The sequence below is a fragment of the Amblyomma americanum genome, chromosome 6, assembly GCF_052857255.1.
Source record: "Amblyomma americanum isolate KBUSLIRL-KWMA chromosome 6, ASM5285725v1, whole genome shotgun sequence".
In the NCBI taxonomy this organism is placed as follows: domain Eukaryota; kingdom Metazoa; phylum Arthropoda; class Arachnida; order Ixodida; family Ixodidae; genus Amblyomma; species Amblyomma americanum.
Window position 1 is genome coordinate 93,204,110 of NC_135502.1, and position 20,580 is coordinate 93,224,689.

The following is a 20,580-nucleotide window of genomic DNA, read 5'->3' on the forward strand; positions in this document are numbered from 1 at the left end:
GCAGGCAGGCAGGCAGAGAGAAATAGGCGCTGTAGTGGAGGGCTCCGGAAATATTTCCACTACCCAGGTCTCTTTACCGTGCACTGAAATGGCACAGCACAGAAGCGTCTTATGCTTCTTGCTTCCTTCTAAGCGCGGCCGCCACGGTCGGAGAAAACGGATGAATAAGAGACCGAAAGAAGGCAAGGCAGAGAGAAAGAGAAGCCGTCGGGGAGCGCCTGGGATTCATGTCGACTTCCTGAAGTTCTTTAACGTGTGCTTGCATAGCACAGCACATGGCGCCTGCATGCCAAAATGCGTGCACTCGAAGAATCGCTCAAAAAAGCGACCGCACTTCATGCGAACAGCTGGACCGCTGATGTAAAACGTGCAATTCAGGCGACATGTACTATAGTGCTTCGTGAAGTGCCGCATGCAACGTTTGTTGTCGGTGTGACGACGAGAAGCGGCAGAATGAAGAAGCCTCCTGCATAATAATAATAATAATTGGTTTTTGGGGGAAGGAAATGGCGCAGTATCTGTCTCATATATCGTTGGACACCTGAACCGCGCCGTAAGGGAAGGGATAAAGGAGGGAGTGAAAGAAGAAAGGAATGAAGAGGTGCCGTAGTGGAGGGCTCCGGAATAATTTCGAACACCAGGGGATCTTTAACGTGCACTGACATCGCACAGCACACGGGCGCCTTAGCGTTTTTCCTCCATAAAAACGCAGCCGCCGCGGTCGGGTTCGAACCCGGGAACTCCGGATCAGTAGTCGAGCGCCCTAACCACTGAGCCACCGCGGCGGGTCCTCCTGCATGCCCTCATTAGATTCGCGACGTTTGGAGAGCCTTCAACCTTGAGACCGCAATGCATCACCTTCACAAAACAGTTGCTTGGAGAGGAAGATGTCTTAGTCGAGAAGTAGGGTTTTTATACAAAGTTAAATTAAGATCCTAGAAGTGCTTTTTTGCTAAGTGAACAAGAGTAAAAGCGAGCATAGCTTAACCGATAGGCGTAAAAAAACAAGCTTATTTGACCATTACGTTATACATGATGATACAGGAGGACCGAAGTAAAAGGTGCATTTCAACAGCTTTACAAAGGAACGGGCCTTTATTTTGACAGCAGCAAAGATAGTGACGAAAAAAAACAACAATCTACACAGAAGAGAAACACTGCAAGGCTTGATCACACTGGACTGCAGAGCATTGCTCCCTAATGGATGTTATATAAAAGCTGCACCTGGTATATATATCTTTGACAAATAATTAAAGCGTAATCAAACAGCAAGAAAAATCAAGTGATTAGAACTGCTAATTTTTTCCACAACGCACATGGCAAACACTGTTAAAAAGAAAACACATAATAACGTGAAGGAATACCAGCATTCTGCAAAGTTATTGGTTTTTCGTTGCCTGAAGAAGTAACAACTAAGCAAAGTTTCAGAACGGAAGGAGGCTAAGCAGATGATAACTGTGACATGTTTAAATGTGGTCCCTTGTCTAAATAGATTAATAAGAAGTCATGGGCGTCGCTCTTCTAAAGATTTAAGACCATATGTCGTCGAAACGTTTCTATTCGCACAAATCCGTATTTTGGTGTCTAGTTTTCTTCGCGTCTGTTCATTCCTGAATAATTTCAGTTGAGCCGCCGATTCCAGCCACGACCTCCAGTGGAGAGGAGGAGGTTAGGTGCTATGGATAAAAGAATGTCCGAAATCCACACACTGCCCACGTGTTGTTTTCTCTTTTTTTCTTTGTAAATTTTTTTCATACATTGCAAGCTTGCGTAAGCGTAACTGCTCCCACAATAGCCTGAGTTGTTCGCGCGCACAAAGTTTAGTTAGTTGAAGCTGTGTCAGTTTGGTTTGTCCAACCTCGCATCATTCATGAGCTCGGAGAAGTCAGCTTATAAAACACTACATTTGCACACAGCGAATAAATTTCCCCGGCGAGAAACAGAGCGTCACTGGTTGAAGCAGTTCGGAGCGTGTCGATGTGCACACCGTTTCCGTTCAGCATAAATCTCTGAAATTGTTGGTTTGTAAAGTTTGTAAAGTCAGAGCATTCAAGCATTTCATGCCCTGACGTAGCTGCGCTAATGCCTCAATAAATATGGCGCGAGGTCTCTCATGCGCAAGGAGCAAGGGAGGAAAGACGAGCATCCTGAATTTGACGAGTTCCATCGGCTCCCATAACTTACCGTCCGAAGGCCCATTTTTGTTTTACGACCACGCAATCTGTCCCTCGAATATTCCAGCGTCTTCTATCTTACTTTTCGTGATCCCTTTATTTCCATCATCGCGCGGCCGAAGTATCGCCAGACGACAGTCGTTTCAGATAAAAGATCGCGACAATAAATCAGCTTCCCTAACGGCTTTAGCCACCGACTCCCGGAGGGACCAGGTGGGAAATATATGCGCATAACCGTCTAGATGGCGAAACGGGTATGTACTGTGCTGGTTTTCTCGGGACTGTTAGCAAATAGCCCCTTGAACTTCTTTAACAAAACATCGCGGGAACATACAAACCAAAAGCAGGTAGTCAGTGCTACACAGCCACCTGTTTGTTCGGCTGTCGGGAATGGAACAATGTGTAAGCTCTGAAGAGAGGTAAAAAGAAAAGACGATTTGCAGATACGAAGCTCATGCGAATGGAAACCACGTTGAGATAAAAATGAAAAAAAAAATGGTTCCAATCCATGCTGTGAAGGTGGTTGGACAGCGAAGCTGTAATACGACACCCAATTCCCATTGCGACGTCACTTGAAAATTCACACACGTGGCTCAACAAAGAGTGAAACCAGAGACAAGTGAAATGCACTCGAGCTGTAAGCTGTATGCCCGATTTCAAAGGATATACGCTGTTTGCATTCAATTTTTCGCATAATGTTTACCGGAACGCGACGGACAGTGTTCCCATTGTTCACACGCGCCTTATAATCCATCACGTGCTTTTTATGCTTGTTTTGTGTTTTCTCTTAATGAAAACGAGTAGTGAGTGTATGCTGTATACGTTTTGCAAAGGAGATGTAACCTTCACATATTTTTTTTTCCATTTATATTTAAAATGTTTATTTTATATTTTATATGTATTTTTAGTTTATATATTTTTGATTTTTTATCTTTTATTACATCTTTTGCATCTATTTCTCGTGTAATTCTTATATATCTTTGGTTTTGTGTTTTATTTTATTTTATATTTTATATATTTTTCTTTTTTAGTTTTTAGATATTACGACTGCTTTATCATCAATATGATTGATATACGATTTCTATGCTGTAGGGTACTTTTCCACTCTGAGTAGCATTCAATTTTTATCCCGGCATTTTTTGCTGACGACGCCTACGACACGAAAATTTCATTGTGGCGGTGGAGGTATATATAGAGCTTCACTGTAAAAAAAAAATGTCTTTGCCGAAGTAATCGACTATTGCCATCCCCACATTTGTTGGCTGTGTGCCGCCTAGCGCCAACTTCGGCAGAGCGCACGCTGCCTACTCTGCCCGAGAGCGCAGCGCCGCCCCGGTGCGCCGGCCGCTTTGGCGCGAGCCGCGTGTCGTCGCGCCGTCGCCGCTCAGACGAGCGCCGGCTCTGACGGCGCGCGCTGCGATGCGGTCCTCCTCTTCCGTTGGCGACCGCGGATGCGAAGACGCGCTCTGCTCCCGGACGACTCGGCTGCCGGGCCGGCTGGGGCGCCCATACCCCGCTGCCCTGTTGGCAGCCGACCAGTGACTACCCCGTGGGCGGTTAGCACGCGGTCTTTCTGCTTCGGCCATGGATTTGCCTCCTCCTCCGGGGATTAGACCCGTCAGGCTACTCCTGCTGGCACTTGCGCTGGGTGAGTCCAGTCTTTCTTTCTCAGGGCCCGCAGCGCTGGTGGTGGGGGTGGTAAAACTTTTTTGGATGGACTGGGGTGGATTTTAGAGGAGAGTGGAGGGTTTCACCGCTCCCTTCCTTGCCTGGGTGGTAGTCCACATTCCGGGACACCATCGGCGGTAGCCGCTGCCCGCGCTGGCTCACAGAATTTGACGGTCAGCCAAGGTGCCTGGATCGAATCTCGACCATTACGGTAGCATTCCAGTGGAGGCGCAATTGCAAAATCCTCAGGGCGGTGTGTAATGTCATTGGACATTATCAACCACTCATCAGCAGCACTTCGCTATGACGTTTGTCATAACTCACGAGCGGCTTCGGGGTTTTTAAGTCCACACATATCATACCGCTTCTTTTTCGGCCGTGGATATATGCTTCCTCCAGGATTAGACTTCTCAGGCTACTCCTGCCTTCAGTCACGCTTTGTGAGTAATGTCGTACTGTGTTGGCCTGTTGAAGGAGGAAAAGGGAAGTGTGCACCTAGGCGGAGGAGATGGAGGATCTCAGCCTCTTACACCTTGAGTAAGCATTCGGACGCAGGGACGAAGGAATGCCCGCACAATGGACTCGCGAAACGGACAGTTGGCGTTTGGAGCTGACTGATTGATTTGTTTGCTTAAATGAAACTGGAAATCTAGGCAGCGCTTCTCACTTGCAACTTCACAGTAATATACTGTGTAATCACTGGTCGGAAACACTTCAGGCAGTTTGACTGTAAAGGATGCGGACCGCTTCAAGCGGCTTATATGCGCTAGTGATAAGTGCAAATACTGACATGAGTTCAAAATGACGTTGATGTACCGATATATTCTGATGACCTGCATGGAGTACTGCGCATAACCTATGACCTATGTGCGAAACTTGTGGTTGAGAGGGCATGGATATTATGCCGAACATTATTATTGGTTGCCAACATTCCTCAATTTAGAGATGTGACCAGAACATGAGTTCTGCGACCAAATAATTTCTGCTTTAAACCAAGACCTATAATATGACACATCAGTCGAAGCACAGCCAAATACCTCCCGCGGTGACCCAGTGGTCTCCGTGTTGTGCCCCGGAGTTGTCGACAAGGTCGCAGGTTCGATCCCGGCTGCGTTGCTCACTTTTCGATTGAGGTTAAATGCAAATAATTATCGTGCACCAAGACCTTTGTACGCGGAGAATAAATCACAAGTGGTCGAAATTAACCTCAACGCGTCTCTCATCTGCACCCACAGTGCAGCTTTTGCACGTGGAATTCTTTTAACTTTATAGGTCATCTGGCAATGGCACTTCCGCAGTGCTCCCTGACCGAGGTTATTTGTCAGCCAATGAGCGCAATGTACATTTAGGCCGGCGAGTACGCACTCTCCAGATTTTGAAGTGGACACTCTGATAGGCTGGTGCGGGAGGAGGGGGGGAAAGGGGAAGGGGAAGGGAAGGATGAAGGTTGTGATAAAGCTGGTCGAGATAACTGAAGAAACCGACGATCATGTCTGCGGGGATTGCACAACTACTCCACAACTGTCGCCGGAATGCACCTTGCGCGATAGCTTAATGACTTGGTTTGTTTGGTTTTTATCATAGATAAAGCGATCCGGGCCCTATATGTAGGCGCACCGTTTCTTTATCAGATTACTTGTGTATTTTTGACATGAGCTTAGCTTTTTAAATTCTGGATGCGTGTGACGACGCTTTCGTAAAATTATGGTAAACACGTTTCGTTCACGGTGCATGTGTTGTTGTTGTTGCCTCTGAAGCGATGGCACCTTCCCACGGCGGTGGATTGGCCAGGGTTTGGTGGATTGGTTGGTTGACCTCAAATAAACATGACACATACCCGCTACGGGGAGTGGCCAAGACACTGGCGGTGAATTGCTGGAAACAGGAGCGTTTAGAAGAAGAAAATGAGTCATAAGAGGATAGAGGCTGATAGATTGGACGACGCAACGACAGGGGCCCTGTTAACTGGGAGATCGAAGACGTGAAAATGACTTTATGGGCACATTCGTATACAACGCATGTAATGGTTCGATTTCGCACTGACTGAGAGCGCGGGAAGAAAGAAGCCTTTCCTCTTCTTACAGCGGAGCTAGCGAGTTGGAAGCTGCTTGTGCAATTCAGCTTCAATAGGAACTGTGCGTATAATGCGGACCAAGAATAGGTCCCAGTGATGAGTTTTTTATCTTGGTGTTTGGTCGCCCCCTTTTCCTCGTTTATTCCGTGAAAACCAGTCAATAGGGCCACGTTATATTTAATTACATGGCATCTTAATGACATTTCTTCCATCACTGGCGTCTTCACCAGCCTGACTGCGCCCACTGCAGGCAAAATGCCTCTTGGATATATCTGTCCTGTGTAATCTGCGGCCACCCTATCTCCGCAAACTTCTCATCTGCCCCCTATACGCCAGTGATTAGGTGGGCGGATCATTAGGTGGTCGGAGCCAAAGTAATACCAATAATCAAATCTGGTGGCTGCAGTGGCCACTTAAACTATATATCTACCCACTTCACTGACCTGGACTCTCTTTAACCTTCTTACCACGAATATTATTCCGAAGAATACAAAATTATATTCGTGCTCCAGCACTGCATTCTGGTACAACACTCATATCGCTTAATTCACTAACCACGTACTTTCCTCACTATACGCCAGTGTGCAATTTAATGCTTAGTTTCTTGAACTTTACAGCGCTTTCAGCCGGATTTCTTAATGCACAATTCCTCTGTGGTGAGCCCACCTCAGTGTTCACCCCCGGTTCTCACATGGATGATTGATTCTCGCTCATCTCTCGTTCATTTCAGCTCGGCGGATGATTCAAACTCTTCCATCACCCAAGTCACGTCTGGTGTACCGCGGCAAAGCGTGCTTGGTTAATGTTAGTTGAAGACTTTCCCAGTAGCATGTCATTTCGGATTGGAATAATTGCCGATGAGTGGGCAACATACCGTAAGGATGCCAGCGTCACTGACTGTCAGTCTTTGCGAATTGATCTGGGCAGTTGCCTAGCCAGAAAATTTATTCGATGGAGGGGGCATTAAACAGACCTGCATACTGACTCACCTATTATTTGTTATATGTTAATGAACGAACGTGAAGCTGCTTCAGTGGGGAGTACGATAACGGACAATGTCCAATTCCTATATCGAAAAACATTGCGGTTTACCTAACGAAATTTGTCTGCACTCCTTTTAACATTGTCCTTTATCCCTTTATCCCAACACCGCTTTATAAACCCTAGTGACACACTACTCGAATTAAAAATGTCAGGTGGTCATTCATTCAAAACAGTGCCACTCGAGATAAATTCTTACTTGTTGCCTTGAAAATGAAGAACATTCATTAATAGTCGATATCACTTCGCTATCTTGACATCATAGTCTTGAGGTAAACATCGGCGACAAGACCTTTTTCATTACATTCTACTCTTAGCAGCCGGGCTGGGAACGTGCTCTTTCATTCCGCGTGTGCCAAACCTAATTATTGTCCTTAAGTTCCTGAAAAAAAAATAATCGACCATTTGACAGACAGTGCTCGTGGTGTCTCCTTCCTTGTGTCCTGTCATTCGCGCTTTGTTAAATATGTATCTCGCTCCTTCGGACAGCGCTCGCGGTAAGACGCTCGAAAGCTGGAGAATTTAAAATAATCAACGCGTGAGCACCCCAAACACCGCGAATAAATGTTTCAAGAACGCTTTCATGACTAATCTATGAGCACAGCTCTTTGTGACAATCTAGTACATAACCACAGGCACCGTTTCTCACGGCGTTACCTCTCCGTACAGCTTTCCATTTTTTTCTGAATATCACGGCAGCGTCGACCAAACGGTGGTTCAGTGTCTCATGCAGGACCACAGTGTAGAAACAGACGCTAGTACGCGCATGCGCACTGATCGCTTGCCAGTTGCAGCGTCGTCTGCTCGGCAGTTCTTCTGAGGTGCAGCGGAGGTTATGCCTTTACACAACGCCACACCACTCCCTCGACACACACGAGAGCACAGTCTGCAGGCAGCTTCAGACCAGCTCGAATATTTCGCCAGGCCGCATGCACCCGGCCTTAGGAGCCCTCCCAGGGGGCAAGAGCTTTTTTTTGCTATATAACTAAAGTTAACCCCACCTCCTCCTCTTTACATCATTGGAATAGCCGACCAGACGAAGCTGCAACTGGCAAGCGCTCTGTGCGCATGCGCGTACTATAGCCCGTTTCTGCACTGCGGAGCTTAGTTGTTTGAGCATCCGCCTCGCATGTTGGAGGTGCAAGGTTAGATCACCAATGCCGCCAGGTACCCACCGGCGATACTGTAGGTACAAGCTTTCCCCTGGAATAATGCTCGGCTTTGCTGGGTTGAAATGCTTGGGACACGAATCTTTGACCCCTCCTTGTGTAGACGGAAACACGTTGTACCATGGCACCCTTTGGCCACAGGTGCCCTTGTGGCATAAGAATGTCATCGTCATTTATTCATCATCCACTGCGATTCTATATCAGACGCTGAACCACCGTCTGATCTACGCTACCATGATATTAAAAAATTGTAGAGCTGTGTCCTCAGCTTCCTTCGCGTTTTCTGCTTACTTCTGCAATTTATGTCACGCTTCTTCCTTTGCCCCGCCGTTTAAGCTTTCATATTTATGGAGAGTTATTTCTTCTTTGTTGCTTCGTTTCTTCCAATTTTGTTGAAGCGACAGCTACGCCAGCACGAGAATCTAATAAGCATCACGTGTAGCCGCCAATAAATGGAAACAGAGGGCAGAGTTACGCTTCAGCCCCCCGTCTGAGCCCATGATTCTGGATTGTTCTATAAGCGCTGGGTGTTAATCCGGGCTAATGGCTTCCAACTGGTGTGAATAAACACCCGTTTTTTGGGCTAAATGGTCTTGTCATGTACCAGTCGCATATTTTCAAATAACAAAAAAAAAAACACGAGACAGCTCCTATGCAGAAGTTTCTTCAAGTATTGTTCAATCTTCCTTAAACTGGAACTGTCATGTTAGCCTCAATCTAGCATCTGCTAACAGCTGCTAAGGTGTTTTACAACGTAACATTCAGCATATTAGGATAGACTGAAATTTGGCATGTTGGCACGTGTTCCAACAATTTTGCCAGCCTGGAAAACTAAAACGGGCAAAAGACGAAAGCTATAAACGTAGGACAACACGCAGAAAACACATGCCACTGCCCCACGTGTGCCTGTCTCTTTCGCAATGTTTATCGTCCGCCAATGTTTCCCAATAACAACGTCTACTTGACCTCTACAATTTCCCCATGCTGTGAACATCTTCTGGAGAGACAAGCATCGCACTTTACATTCCTGATACACCGTATCATTCATATCTCCAACCGTAATCATATGAAATCGCCAGCCTTTTTAATTGCAACTGAAGTCAACACAAACAAAGTTCAAGAATTAAAAACAAGTTATGTAGTATTCGCTTATATTATATCAGTAGAGTAAATTCCCATATTTCAATCGTGATATAGCAAACGGTAATGTATATTATATTCTTAAGTCCTTAGTTGCATCTGTCTTGTATGCGTCGCGTTATCCCTTTATTTTTCGCGCATTATGAATGTCCGCCCATCCGCCATCCCGCAACAGCCTCGTGGGATTACTGGCTGCTTCCCTTGCCGGTTGCCAACATCTGCTGGTCCGCCGTGCACGGACGATCGCAGAGAGCGAGGGGCTTTTAAATTTAGAAGCACCCACTTGCATGCAAAAATCTAATAAAGTACCCCTCCTTCTCTCTCCATCTGCTAGTTCCTGTATGTCATGCATCTGCTCGCTCTTCAACCCGCTTCCACTACCAAGGGCAATGACCAGGCCATGGGCCTTCAGGGGTATTTTGAACAACAATAAGAATTAAAGAATTCAAGCTAGGAATGGTAGCCATTTTCATAAAGAGCAAAAGACGGGGCAATGTGGGAGAGAGAGGAAATTTGAAAGTACCTATGAGTGCGCCTATGCAAGGTAGTACCCATGGTGCACGAGTGCATTGAGACATTGGGGCCGGATGACAGTCAGGCCGCCATGTGGTATTCTGACTCAGTAGAGTTTCGTCATGCTTCGCGACAATTTTCATCATCATCATCGTCATCATCATCACCAACCCGACTATGCCTACTGCAGGGCAAAGGCCTCTCCCATGTCGAGCAGATTCCTTCAGTTTCGCTTCGGCAACATGCAGAAGCTTTCATAAGCGAGAGGGCCAAGCGATTTTAAACAATCTTGAACTATTTAAAATTAGAATTATTGTAAAGTCTTGCCGTGAGCTACGTGACGCCTGCCTCTTTTCTTTGAGGTAAGTATGCCTTAAACTACTACACCAAGTTTCCTTTTTTTTTTTATCAAGAAGTAGTTCGCGTTGTTTGTTTCTTTTTTGTCTACACTAAGGTGAGACATCGCATGTCAGCATGTTCTGGGCTCCGTAGAGTTTGCCGTAGTTGGTTATGCGATACAAGTAGGCAGCGGGTGCACTCAAAAAGGCCGGGTAGGTAAGGAGGCAGTGGAACGCCTTTTAACAGCACAACTGGACAGAATTTTTGAACACGACACGCGATAGACGCCGCGCCCGTTATCTACCCCACGCCTGTTACAACATATCGTAGCATGCGCAAGTCGGAACACCATCATCATTATCATTTATTGATCCCTTAAGGACCCTTCACAGGGTATTACATAAAGGGGGGGGGGGGGCGACGTACGTAGGACAATACAAGAACAAAGCCAAAGAGGTTGAAAAAAAAGAACAAATCTAGTAAAACACACGCATGTATATATATATATATATATATATATATATATATATATATATATATATATATATATATATATATATATATATATATATATATATGTATGTGTGTGTGTGTGTATGTATATATATATATAAACATACAATGAAGACATTTAAGACAACGAATACAATCAGTAACATCAAATGAGAACACAATTAAAACAGTTACAGAAAAAAAATGAATCGAGTAGAGAAGGGGATTTACAAACGAGTTGCTCAAGCACATCAAACTAAGGGCGAGAAAAGAAATATAGACAGATTTAATGTTCAAAGACAGACAGTAACCGGTCTTTCAATTTGACAGGGTCACTTTCCATGACAGGCGTCGCCTACCTTCAAAGATTTTGTTCATCAGAGAAGGTGATACACCGCAACTTTTTTTTTATTGATGGGTATCATATCGGTATTTCGTTGGTTTGTGTGTCTGCGTTGTTTTCTGTTTAATCGTTTGGGGTGTTTGCCTAATTTAATTGTGCGGTTATGCTGCCATGAGTCACGACTAATGGACGCCGTCAGTGAAGGTTTTCAGCTTGGTTTGAGTTCGGCTGAACCTGAACCGCGCCGTAAGGGAAGGGATAAAGGAGAGAGTGAAAGAAGAAAGGGAGAAAGAGGTGCCGCAGTGGAGGGTTCCGGAATAATTTCGACCACCTGGGGATCTTTAACGTGCACTGACATCGCACATCACACGGGCGCCTTTGCGTTTCGCCTCCCTAAAAAAACAGCCGCCGCGGCCGGGTTCAAACCCGGGAACTCCTGATCTGTAGCCGAGCGCCCTAACCACTGAACCAACGCGGCGGATATCAAAAACAGCGGGTAAAGCTGCAAAAGTGTAGATTGGAGAACTGCTCCATGTTTTCAACTCCGTGATTACCGGGGCTGCCTGACAGTGTGCCGATTCTGTCGGCATATTTCATGCAGTAGGTTTTCAAAACTTTTTAACTTTAGGTAGATATTTTTTTAGCGCGCAAATATACCCTTTGGCCTCGATTAAAGGAGAAGGTACAGGCTAGTTTCATTACTGTATGCTAGCAGGACCCGATGCTGAGGTCCATGAGTAACATGCGTTTGTCTGGCATTTGACTTGTACGGTAGCCTTGACTGCATATATATCGGCCGCGCGCTGCCCGAAGTCCGGGCATGTCAGCGTTGACTCCGTGGCCCGATATGGGCAAGAAGGACATGTCAGGGGAGAAGCCTATGCTGCCCAGGAGGCTCTGACCGCAGCAGCTAACACAGCACCCCCTGGAAAGAAGGTATTTAGTGATAAACTGTCTTTTTACACGTCGCGTACCAAAGTGCGAAGGCAAGTTCGCGTCTAAAATGATTTTGTAATTATCCGTTGTTTTCAAGCCGCTTCGTCGAATCGAATCATATCTGGACTAAACGCGTTTGAAGAGCCCCATGTGACCACACTAAAACTGGCAAAAAGGTTGAACTACACTGAATCGAGAAACGTGTTTGTTGGCTGCTTGTTCAATTACACTGAGGCTGCATGGTGGAATCCGTATGTCGTGTTGCTCCAATAATGTCGCTGAGAAGCTCTTGTAGCTAGAGTCAAAGCTAGGTATAGCTGCTTTGGCTTCAATAAAATTAGCTCATGTGATCCAGATTTATGTATACGAATCACATCAGTTACTGTTGGTGCATTTGCGAAAGCACTCGTTGTCGGGTTATTCGCTTTATATTTTGAGCCCCCGTGCCTTGGCATCATCAAAAACTCAGCAATTTTTGTCTTCTTGGTATCGCAATACGAAATTAAAATTTTGGCTTAAGCCGATGAAGTTTCCCTTTCCGTTCTGATAAAAAGCATCTGCACTAGGCTTTCCTTGTAACTGAGCAGTTTTGTGAGAGTTACGGTGAGGTCCTAAAAAGAACGTCTTGCTGGGAAAGTTGTTAACTGTTCATCTGTGGTTACAGGCGCGAAAACAGACACAACACAAGGCAGAAAGACGCGACGGAGCGCCAGTCACAACTGGGTTATTCGAAGGCAACACGCACGAACACGCACAAACGCACGAAGGCAACACGCACGAGGGTCTTAGCCTTGATTATTCAAAGACATTTTGGCTAGGAAAGTTGGGAACGAAACCAAGCCTTTTTGGAGGCATCAGGTGAGACTCTAAAGATTTACTTTATTTGAGGGCTCCCTTGCATCCATATAGCAATAGTGGGCCTCATTGGTATTCTTCAATCCCCGTGCGTCAGGCGATAAACCCAGGCTTGGATGGATAAGGAACTGTCTTTATTTGGACGAGTACAAGTATGCAATATCTTATTGGTTGCGAAGGTGACCTACTTAATGGAAGTGTTGCATTGTTCAAGGAAAAAATGTACAGGCAATGCGTAATTTTTTTCCCCTTTTGTCTGGTGCTCTAAGTGGGAGCTTATGCGTCGAGACAATCTGTTTCTCCCTCTGGAGTTTGGCGGAGCTGGTCTTGAACACTTGTTTGACCATAAGCTTGTGTCAAGGTTTCCTTTCGAACCCGACCGCGGCGGCTGCGTTTTTATGGAGGAAAAACGCTAAGGCGCACGTGTGCTGTGCGATGTCAGTGCACGTTAAAGATCCCCAGGTGGTCGAAATTATTCCGGAGCCCTCCACTACGGCACCTCTTTCTTCTTTCACTCCCTCCTTTATCCCTTCTCTTACGGCGCGGTTCGGGTGTCCAACGATATATGATGCAGATACTGCGCCATTTCCTTTCCCCCAAAAAACCAATTAATATTATTATTACTTTTGTAATGTACAGCCTTTGTCACAAGTTTGAAGCCCATGTAGTTTGCTTCTGAGCTACGCTGTGTAGCTCGTTATGCGTTGTCAGCGTTTGAAACCTTTGAAAGTAATTAGGAAGTTATGCCCGCACCCCTCCGAAAGTTAAGAATTCTACAGATGTTACAAGATTTCCACTACGCTGCTTAAAAGCAAACCTCTTGGGATACTTACTTTTGACAAAGGCTGCGCCATATGGCTCAAGCCCACCAGGACACACTTCCAGCCAGCACGCAAAAGTGGGTATTTTCGGTTACGATACACAAAGACGCCGCTGTTATCTACACAGCTATCCCTCTAAAATAAAAGCTGTATTCACATCGTTGCTGTCTTCGATGCCCTATTATGCATGCCTTTTATTATTTTTTGCCTTCTCCTTCGCCTTGTGCAAAGTTTATTTCGCTTCCTATTTTTATTGGACAGCGGAGTAATGCAGTATGCCACGGACCGTGTCCAGGTGTTAGCAACTGCCTTTATCAGTTGTATCTTACTATAGCATCGGTCCAAAATCGGCAGCGCACCATTCCCTCCCATCGTTCTAAAATTGAAGCCCATGCGGAGGAACGTTGGATTTGTCAGCAGTAGTAATACCGATAAGTGACCGATGTGGGCTCTAAAGGGGAAGCCCAGCTCTATATTTCACACGTGTTCCCCACAGGCCGCCGATTTGAGCGGCTGCTCAAGCCTCAGTGCCCACATAGGGCCCACAGGACCGACATCGTGTGTTACCCGAGCAGTTTCAAGACCCTATGGTTGTTCCTGGCCTCCGAAAATAAAGAATTTTATTATTATGTGCACAAGATCGCTGTTTTTTTTTGTTTTCTCTCGTTTCTGTTTTCCTCACCCATTCAGGTATGCGCCGGTCAGGTGTCGGGGCGTTATATACTGCGCCTCTTCTTTTTGCTTTGTTGTTGTTATTGGCCTGACAACAGATGACCTATAGCCACAGCGGGGGAGCAGCGGCCAAGAAACAGCAATTGTCAAACTTTGTCTTCGTCTAGGGGCTTCGCTGACCCATCATTTTTTTACCGTCTTGCTAGTTCAGTTTTCTGTCGTCCTTATTACTTATCTTTTTGTGATAATGTCGCTGCATTGTTTCATGCATTTTGTACCAGTCCAAGACGTTGGGGTTGTTCCTGAACACAAGAAATAAAGGACAATTGATTGACCTGTTAATGCGAGACCTTGAAGTCTCCCTTTGAGCAAAAAATTTGGCGTCCGGCGCTGCGTCGCGAAACTCCTGATTGATCGAAGAGGTTTGACGTCACAAGTTTCGAGGCGAAATTTAAAATTGAATAAAACATTGCATAAACTATGATTACAAGGACGCAACATGACTGAAACGTAATTGCAAATTATGAAATATAAGCATATAAAGTAAATGAATTGAGCTCTAAAGAAAAATGGGGTAGTTAGTAGGGAGTCGAACCCCTGACCCTTGGATTGCGAATCAGATAAACGATCCATAGGCCACGCAGGCACTTTTTTTTCTTTCCTGCATGGGAGTGCAACACTGACAGGCTTCTGGCCTTACTTAACTGGGTCGCATCCCGCGAACCCCTCATGCATAGTTACACCAGTATCTTGCTGTCACTCTGCCCTTTACATAAAAATTACGGGAGACAAACATAAGCATCCAGCAAAGGCAGCCAGACCGGAGGCAGATTTTGCGCACCATGTGTACACCTTAAATCCTTGAATCAAAGCACACTACACTCTGAACTGAGACTACGGTGAACGTGGCAGCTATGCTTGCCGGTAGATAATCCCACTCTTCCATAGGTAGCCGCCGCAGTGGCTGAGTGGTTACGGCGCTCGGCTGCCGGCCCGAAAGACGCGGGTTCGATCCCGGCCGCGGCGGTTGAATTTCGATGGAGGCGAAATTCTAGAGGCCCGTGTGCTGTGCGATGTCAGTGCACGTAAAAGAACCCCAGGTGGTCGAAATTTCCGGAGTCCTTCACTACGGCGCCCCTCATAGCCTGAGTCGCTTTGGGACGTTAAACCCCCATAAACCAAACCAAACCAAACCACTCTTCCACAGGCTAAGCAGTCCCATTAGCACAAAAAGGTCACATGGCACTTTAGAACCTTTCGTTGTAGGCAAAAATCTTATAATATTGAGCGTGATCTCGATGTGCTCGTTAATAGCTCGTTAAAAAATGTCTCAGAAAAGAACACCGCATCACGACAAAACAGGAAGCATTTATCAATAGTGTTTGGCTGCTGACACAGTCGGTAGTTTACTGTCCACGGCACAAATCCCATACTATGACGCCATTTTTGACAGGTAACATAGACGTGCGAGGTTTAAAAAATAAATTCTTAGCGGCCGATTGAACAAACATTCGTTGCACCCGCTTGAATACATTTATCTAGAAAGGCGAGGTAAGGCTGCCAATACATCGGAACAAGAAATAACGTCTTAATCAGAAAGTTTGTCAACTGCTTCCTAGAGAGATTGTTTAAGTGCTCTAAGGAAAAACGTACTGTGAGAACTGGAATGAGCCGGCAATTTTGTTAAGAAAACCCCACAAAGGCCCCTTACGTCTATGACCGGCGGACGCAAGAAGAATAGGCAAATGAGCACTTAATCGAATGTTGAGCACAGCTGTTAGGAAGGGATGGTTTGCCGGTTTAAAAAAGAAAACCATGCAACAAGCTGATGGTCAAACAAGTGTTTAAGACCAGCTTCACCAAACACAGAGAGAGAAACGGATTGTCTCGACGCATAGGCTCCCACTTAGAGCACCACACAAAAGTGAAAAAAAAAAAAATTACGCATCGCCTGTACTTTTTTCCTTGAACAATGCAACACTTGCATTAAGTAAATCATTTTTGAAACCAATAAGATATTGTATACTTGTGCTCGTCCAAATAAAGACAGCTCCTTAACCATCCAAGCCCGGGTTTATCGCCTGACGCACGGGTTTGAAGCATTCCCAATGAGGCCCACCATTGCGATACAGATGCAAGGGAACCCTCAAATACTGCAAATCTTTGGAGTCCCACCTGATGCCTCCAAAAAGGCTTGCTTTCGTACCCAACTTTCCTAGCCAAAATGTCTTTGAATAATCAATGTTAAGAACCTCGTGCGTGTTGCCTTCGTGCGTTCGTGCGTGTTCGTGCGTGTTGCCTTCGAATAACCCAGTTGTGACTGGCGCTCCGTCGCGTCTTTCTGCCTTGTGTTGTGTCTTTCTTCGCGCCTGTAACCACAGATGAACAGTTAACAACTTGCCCAGCAAGACAATCTCTTAAGGGCCTCACCGTAACTCTCACAGTACTGCTCAGTTACAAGGAAAGCCCAGTGCACACGCTTTTTACCAGAACGGAAAGGGAAACTTCATCGGCTTAAGCCAAAATTTTAATTTCGTATTGCGATACCAAGAAGACAAAAATTGCTGAGTTTTTGGTGATGCCAAGGCACGGGGGCTCAAAATATAAAGCGAATAACAAAGGCGATAGAGGGTGGCCCTGTAAAGCCGGTGATTTAAGTGGAATAGGTTTGGTAAGCTTTTTCTCAACGATCAGTCTTGTATTGAACGTTTTATAACGTAGTTCTAGAAGTCTTCAAGCAAGGCATCACCATTGCTTGCACTCCTCAAGACTACAAATAAAAAATCATGACGCACATTATCAAATCTTCTTTTAGATAAATATGACTAAGATCGACTGAACTAATTTCATCTGACAATGTCTCCAACACCGAACTTGCTATATGGATATGGTTCGGATAATACGGCCTTTGAGTCCACACATCTGGTGCAGCCATAAGAAGTCTAATGCCACAATTTGCAAACTAGAATAACCTTGGCAAACATCTTCTAATCCAAGTTGCGTAAGCGTATTAGGCGATACCCTTCGGCAGTTTTTAACTGGTCGGCATTTGTGCTTGTCCCGATTAGTATGGTGTAGCCACTATAGAACGTGAAGGATAAAACGCAAATACCTTGTAATGGACGTTGCATAAGAATATCGGACGTTAGCCTTCAACAGTTTTCATTCGATCTGCATTAGAGATTTTCCAGATCAGTATGGTGTGACCATTATAGTACCTGATAGATAAATCGAAGATATTTTGTAATCCACGTTGCATAAGGATATCGGAGGATACCCTTCAACAGTTTTCAACCGATCTGCATTTGTGCTTTTCGCGATTATTATGTTGTGACCAGTATAGAAAGTGAGAGGTAATAAGCCTACGTCATAAGCAGCAGTGAAAAATTCCAACAAGGCAGGTGCTAGTCGAGGCAAGAACATTTCGTAGACCTCACTTTAGCCAAGCCGTACGAACGTAGCTGCGAGACCTAGACAATCCGGATATCCTGGCCCGGGTCGTCTAGGCTACACAGGCACATTTGCATGGCTTGGTTGAAGCGGGCTTTCAAATGTATGCCGTGTGGTCTGTCACATAATGGGGTTGCTTACCACAGCATGCCAATGCGTATGTGTGTAATTAGAGAAGTACTAATTGAGGGAGTAGTGATTAAGCATGAAGCAAAGTGCAAGTTGGGGATGCGGAAGTGTGTGTAAACGAATGTATCATGCGAAATTGGTGTGTAATGTGATCTGGTAACATCGCTATAGCACGTGACTTGGTGCTATGCTAATGAGATCAACTTGACTCGCTGACAACACCCATTAACGCTATCGCGCTATACCCGTAAAGGCGGAGCTGAAGCGCCGAATTTTATTATTGATTGATTCATTGATTGATTCATTGATTGATTCATTGATTGGTTGATTGGTTGGTTGATTGATTGATTGATTGATTGATTGATTGATTGATTGATTGATTGATTGATTGATTGATTGATTGATTGATCATTACATATCACCTTTATTTATAAAATGATGTTAAGACTGTTTTAAGCTCAGTTTGAACAAGGTTGCAGGCCTATACTGTGTTCTGCTAAGGTAAATGAATTTTGATATGTGAGCTTTAGATTTGCTGTGTCTGCAGTAGCAGGAAATTCACTTCACCAAGTTAGCTTCTCGGAGAAAAGAGCCTGTCGCTTCAAGGCAAAATATTAATAACTAGAGATGCCTGCACGGTCTTACGCTGATAAAAGAATATTCACTGATGAAAGCGATAAATTCGCCGGCTAATCTTTGTTCATATCAGTTACCTTGCAGAGACTTCCCGTTATAGGCGAACGGTCATAATACTGGGGAGAGGCATAAGCCCAAGGAGCAACCTTTGAGGAAGGAAGCAAGGATGTCCTATCGAGAACGTTTTTTTACCGGAAGCTGCTGAGAAACAATAATTAAAGAAACGACTTGATTGCCTTACTTTGCATAATGAAGCCTGTCTATGTCACCGGCTTGGCGCATCTGCATTACAAAGAGTTGTGTCTTTAATGAGCTGGCGCTACGTGGCAGGCGCAAAGTTCTCGCCCGTCCGCGCCACAGTTGCGCCTTTTGGTTTGTGCAGTTTCGCCCCGTAAAATGCTAGCGCGCATGCTTACATCAGAGTGGTTTAGTGGCCTAATTATAACATGCAAATTGTAAAGGAATGTAGGTACGCTCATTACAAGAACCACTAAATGTCTGAAGGAACTCATGCACTATCCTCGTTACGCAAAAGGATTCGTCGATTTGAACTGGTGAGTAAATTCGAAGCTTTCAGCTTACCTGGAACAGACCAGCCGCGTCAATGGCAATACTTTTGCACTTGCGCATAGAGCCGGCTAACGAGAGCAGGTTGTGTTTTGTTGTAGCCCTAACAATAAAAACAATATGGAAGTAGAGGGGGAGTTGTGGTAGTATTGGTTGTCGGTTAGTTTTCGTTCACCTCTGCCGTCCTAAACTTCTGATGTGTATGACTGAATGCGCTTTTTGCCTGTAAAGCTGAAACCAATCTTATCTACTGGTTTCAGAGTGACTCCTACAACGATAGCGCGGGCGCATTCGACCATGCGGTCACTTTTTGATGCCGGCATCCTAAACGGTGAACTCCAAACCTTAGGTAGTCTGTTATAGCGCTGGGCGCCTACACCCGTGGCCACGTCACAAGACACATCACTACAGTACTGACGCAAAGTTGACAACTACCCGCCTTTCACAGACCTTATTTGAGGTGGAAAAAAAAATAAGTGTAATACTGAGTGCAAACGCGCTTCGACTGCAAGAAACCCCCCTATTTCGAGTGTGGCCCGCGCCGAAAAGAAAAATCGGTACGTATACTTTGAAAGCTTGAAGTCATGAATTGCCAATGTTCTGGGTTACTGAGACGTCTACAGCTTAGCACTTGTTTATCTATGAGTAAGGAGAACGCATTAATATTTATTACATTTATTATGTATTCATATTTAGCAGCGCCTGCGCCTGTGTTCTGATTCGTCGTCTAGACTTTGGTCGTCGTTTTTTTTCGCACTTATAAATATGTGTATGAACAAGTATGCTTTCTCAAGGCGCGGGCTTGCGTCCTTATTTTTGGAATCATTCTATAGCACGCCTACATGCATTAGCGTCCCGCGTGTTTCTCAATCTTCGGTTTCAAGGCATTTCTTGCTCGTGCGGAAGACCTTTGCGTGCTTCTGTTTTTCAGCAGGCGTGGATAGTTTCTTCAAAATATTAACTTCCAGGCCCAGATGAAAGAAGCGGGACAACATCCAAGGCACCGATTTTTCTTCTTTTTATATTAACGTTTTGATACCTTTAAATATGATACTAAATTATTGCTTTTAGTGCTTACTAGTTGCTGGCGTTCACGGGAAGCAGTAGAAATAGGAGATAACACAGCTTAGTTCAAGACGCTTAGAACTAAACTTTTGGGAACTATCATACTTTATTGCAGACGAACAATTGTGCAATTATTCATGTGTTCGTTGTTGAAGGCTGTTCTCTCTGTTTTTTTTTTTTTGTAGCTAGAAAAACTGGAAATTAGGTTTTTAGGTTTATGGGGGTTTAACGTCCCAAAGTGACTCAGGCTATGTGGGACGCCGTGGCGAAGGCTCTGGAAATTTCGACCAGCTGGGGTTCTTGAACGTGCACTGACATCGCACAGTACACGGGCCTCTAGAATTTTGCCTGCATCGAAGTTCGACCGCCGCAGCCGGGATAGACCCCGCGTCTTTCGGGTCAGCAGCCGACCACCATAACCACTGTGCCACGGTGCGGATAAACTTAAAATTAAACAAACGGACTCGTATTTCGTGCCAGAGAAGTAGAACGTGGC

General features: G+C 45.2%; 1 protein-coding gene across 1 annotated transcript in view; it reads left to right on the forward strand.

Annotated features, from left to right (window-relative positions):
* Positions 1-3,560: 3,560 nt before the first annotated feature.
* LOC144093856 (acetylcholine receptor subunit alpha-like) overlaps positions 3,561-20,580 on the forward strand; it is a 165,984-nt gene continuing 148,964 nt past the window's right edge. The window contains exon 1 of the mRNA XM_077627586.1: positions 3,561-3,822. Coding sequence (XP_077483712.1) covers positions 3,759-3,822 — 64 coding nt within the window. The 5' untranslated portion in view covers positions 3,561-3,758. The remainder of the gene's footprint in view (positions 3,823-20,580) is intronic.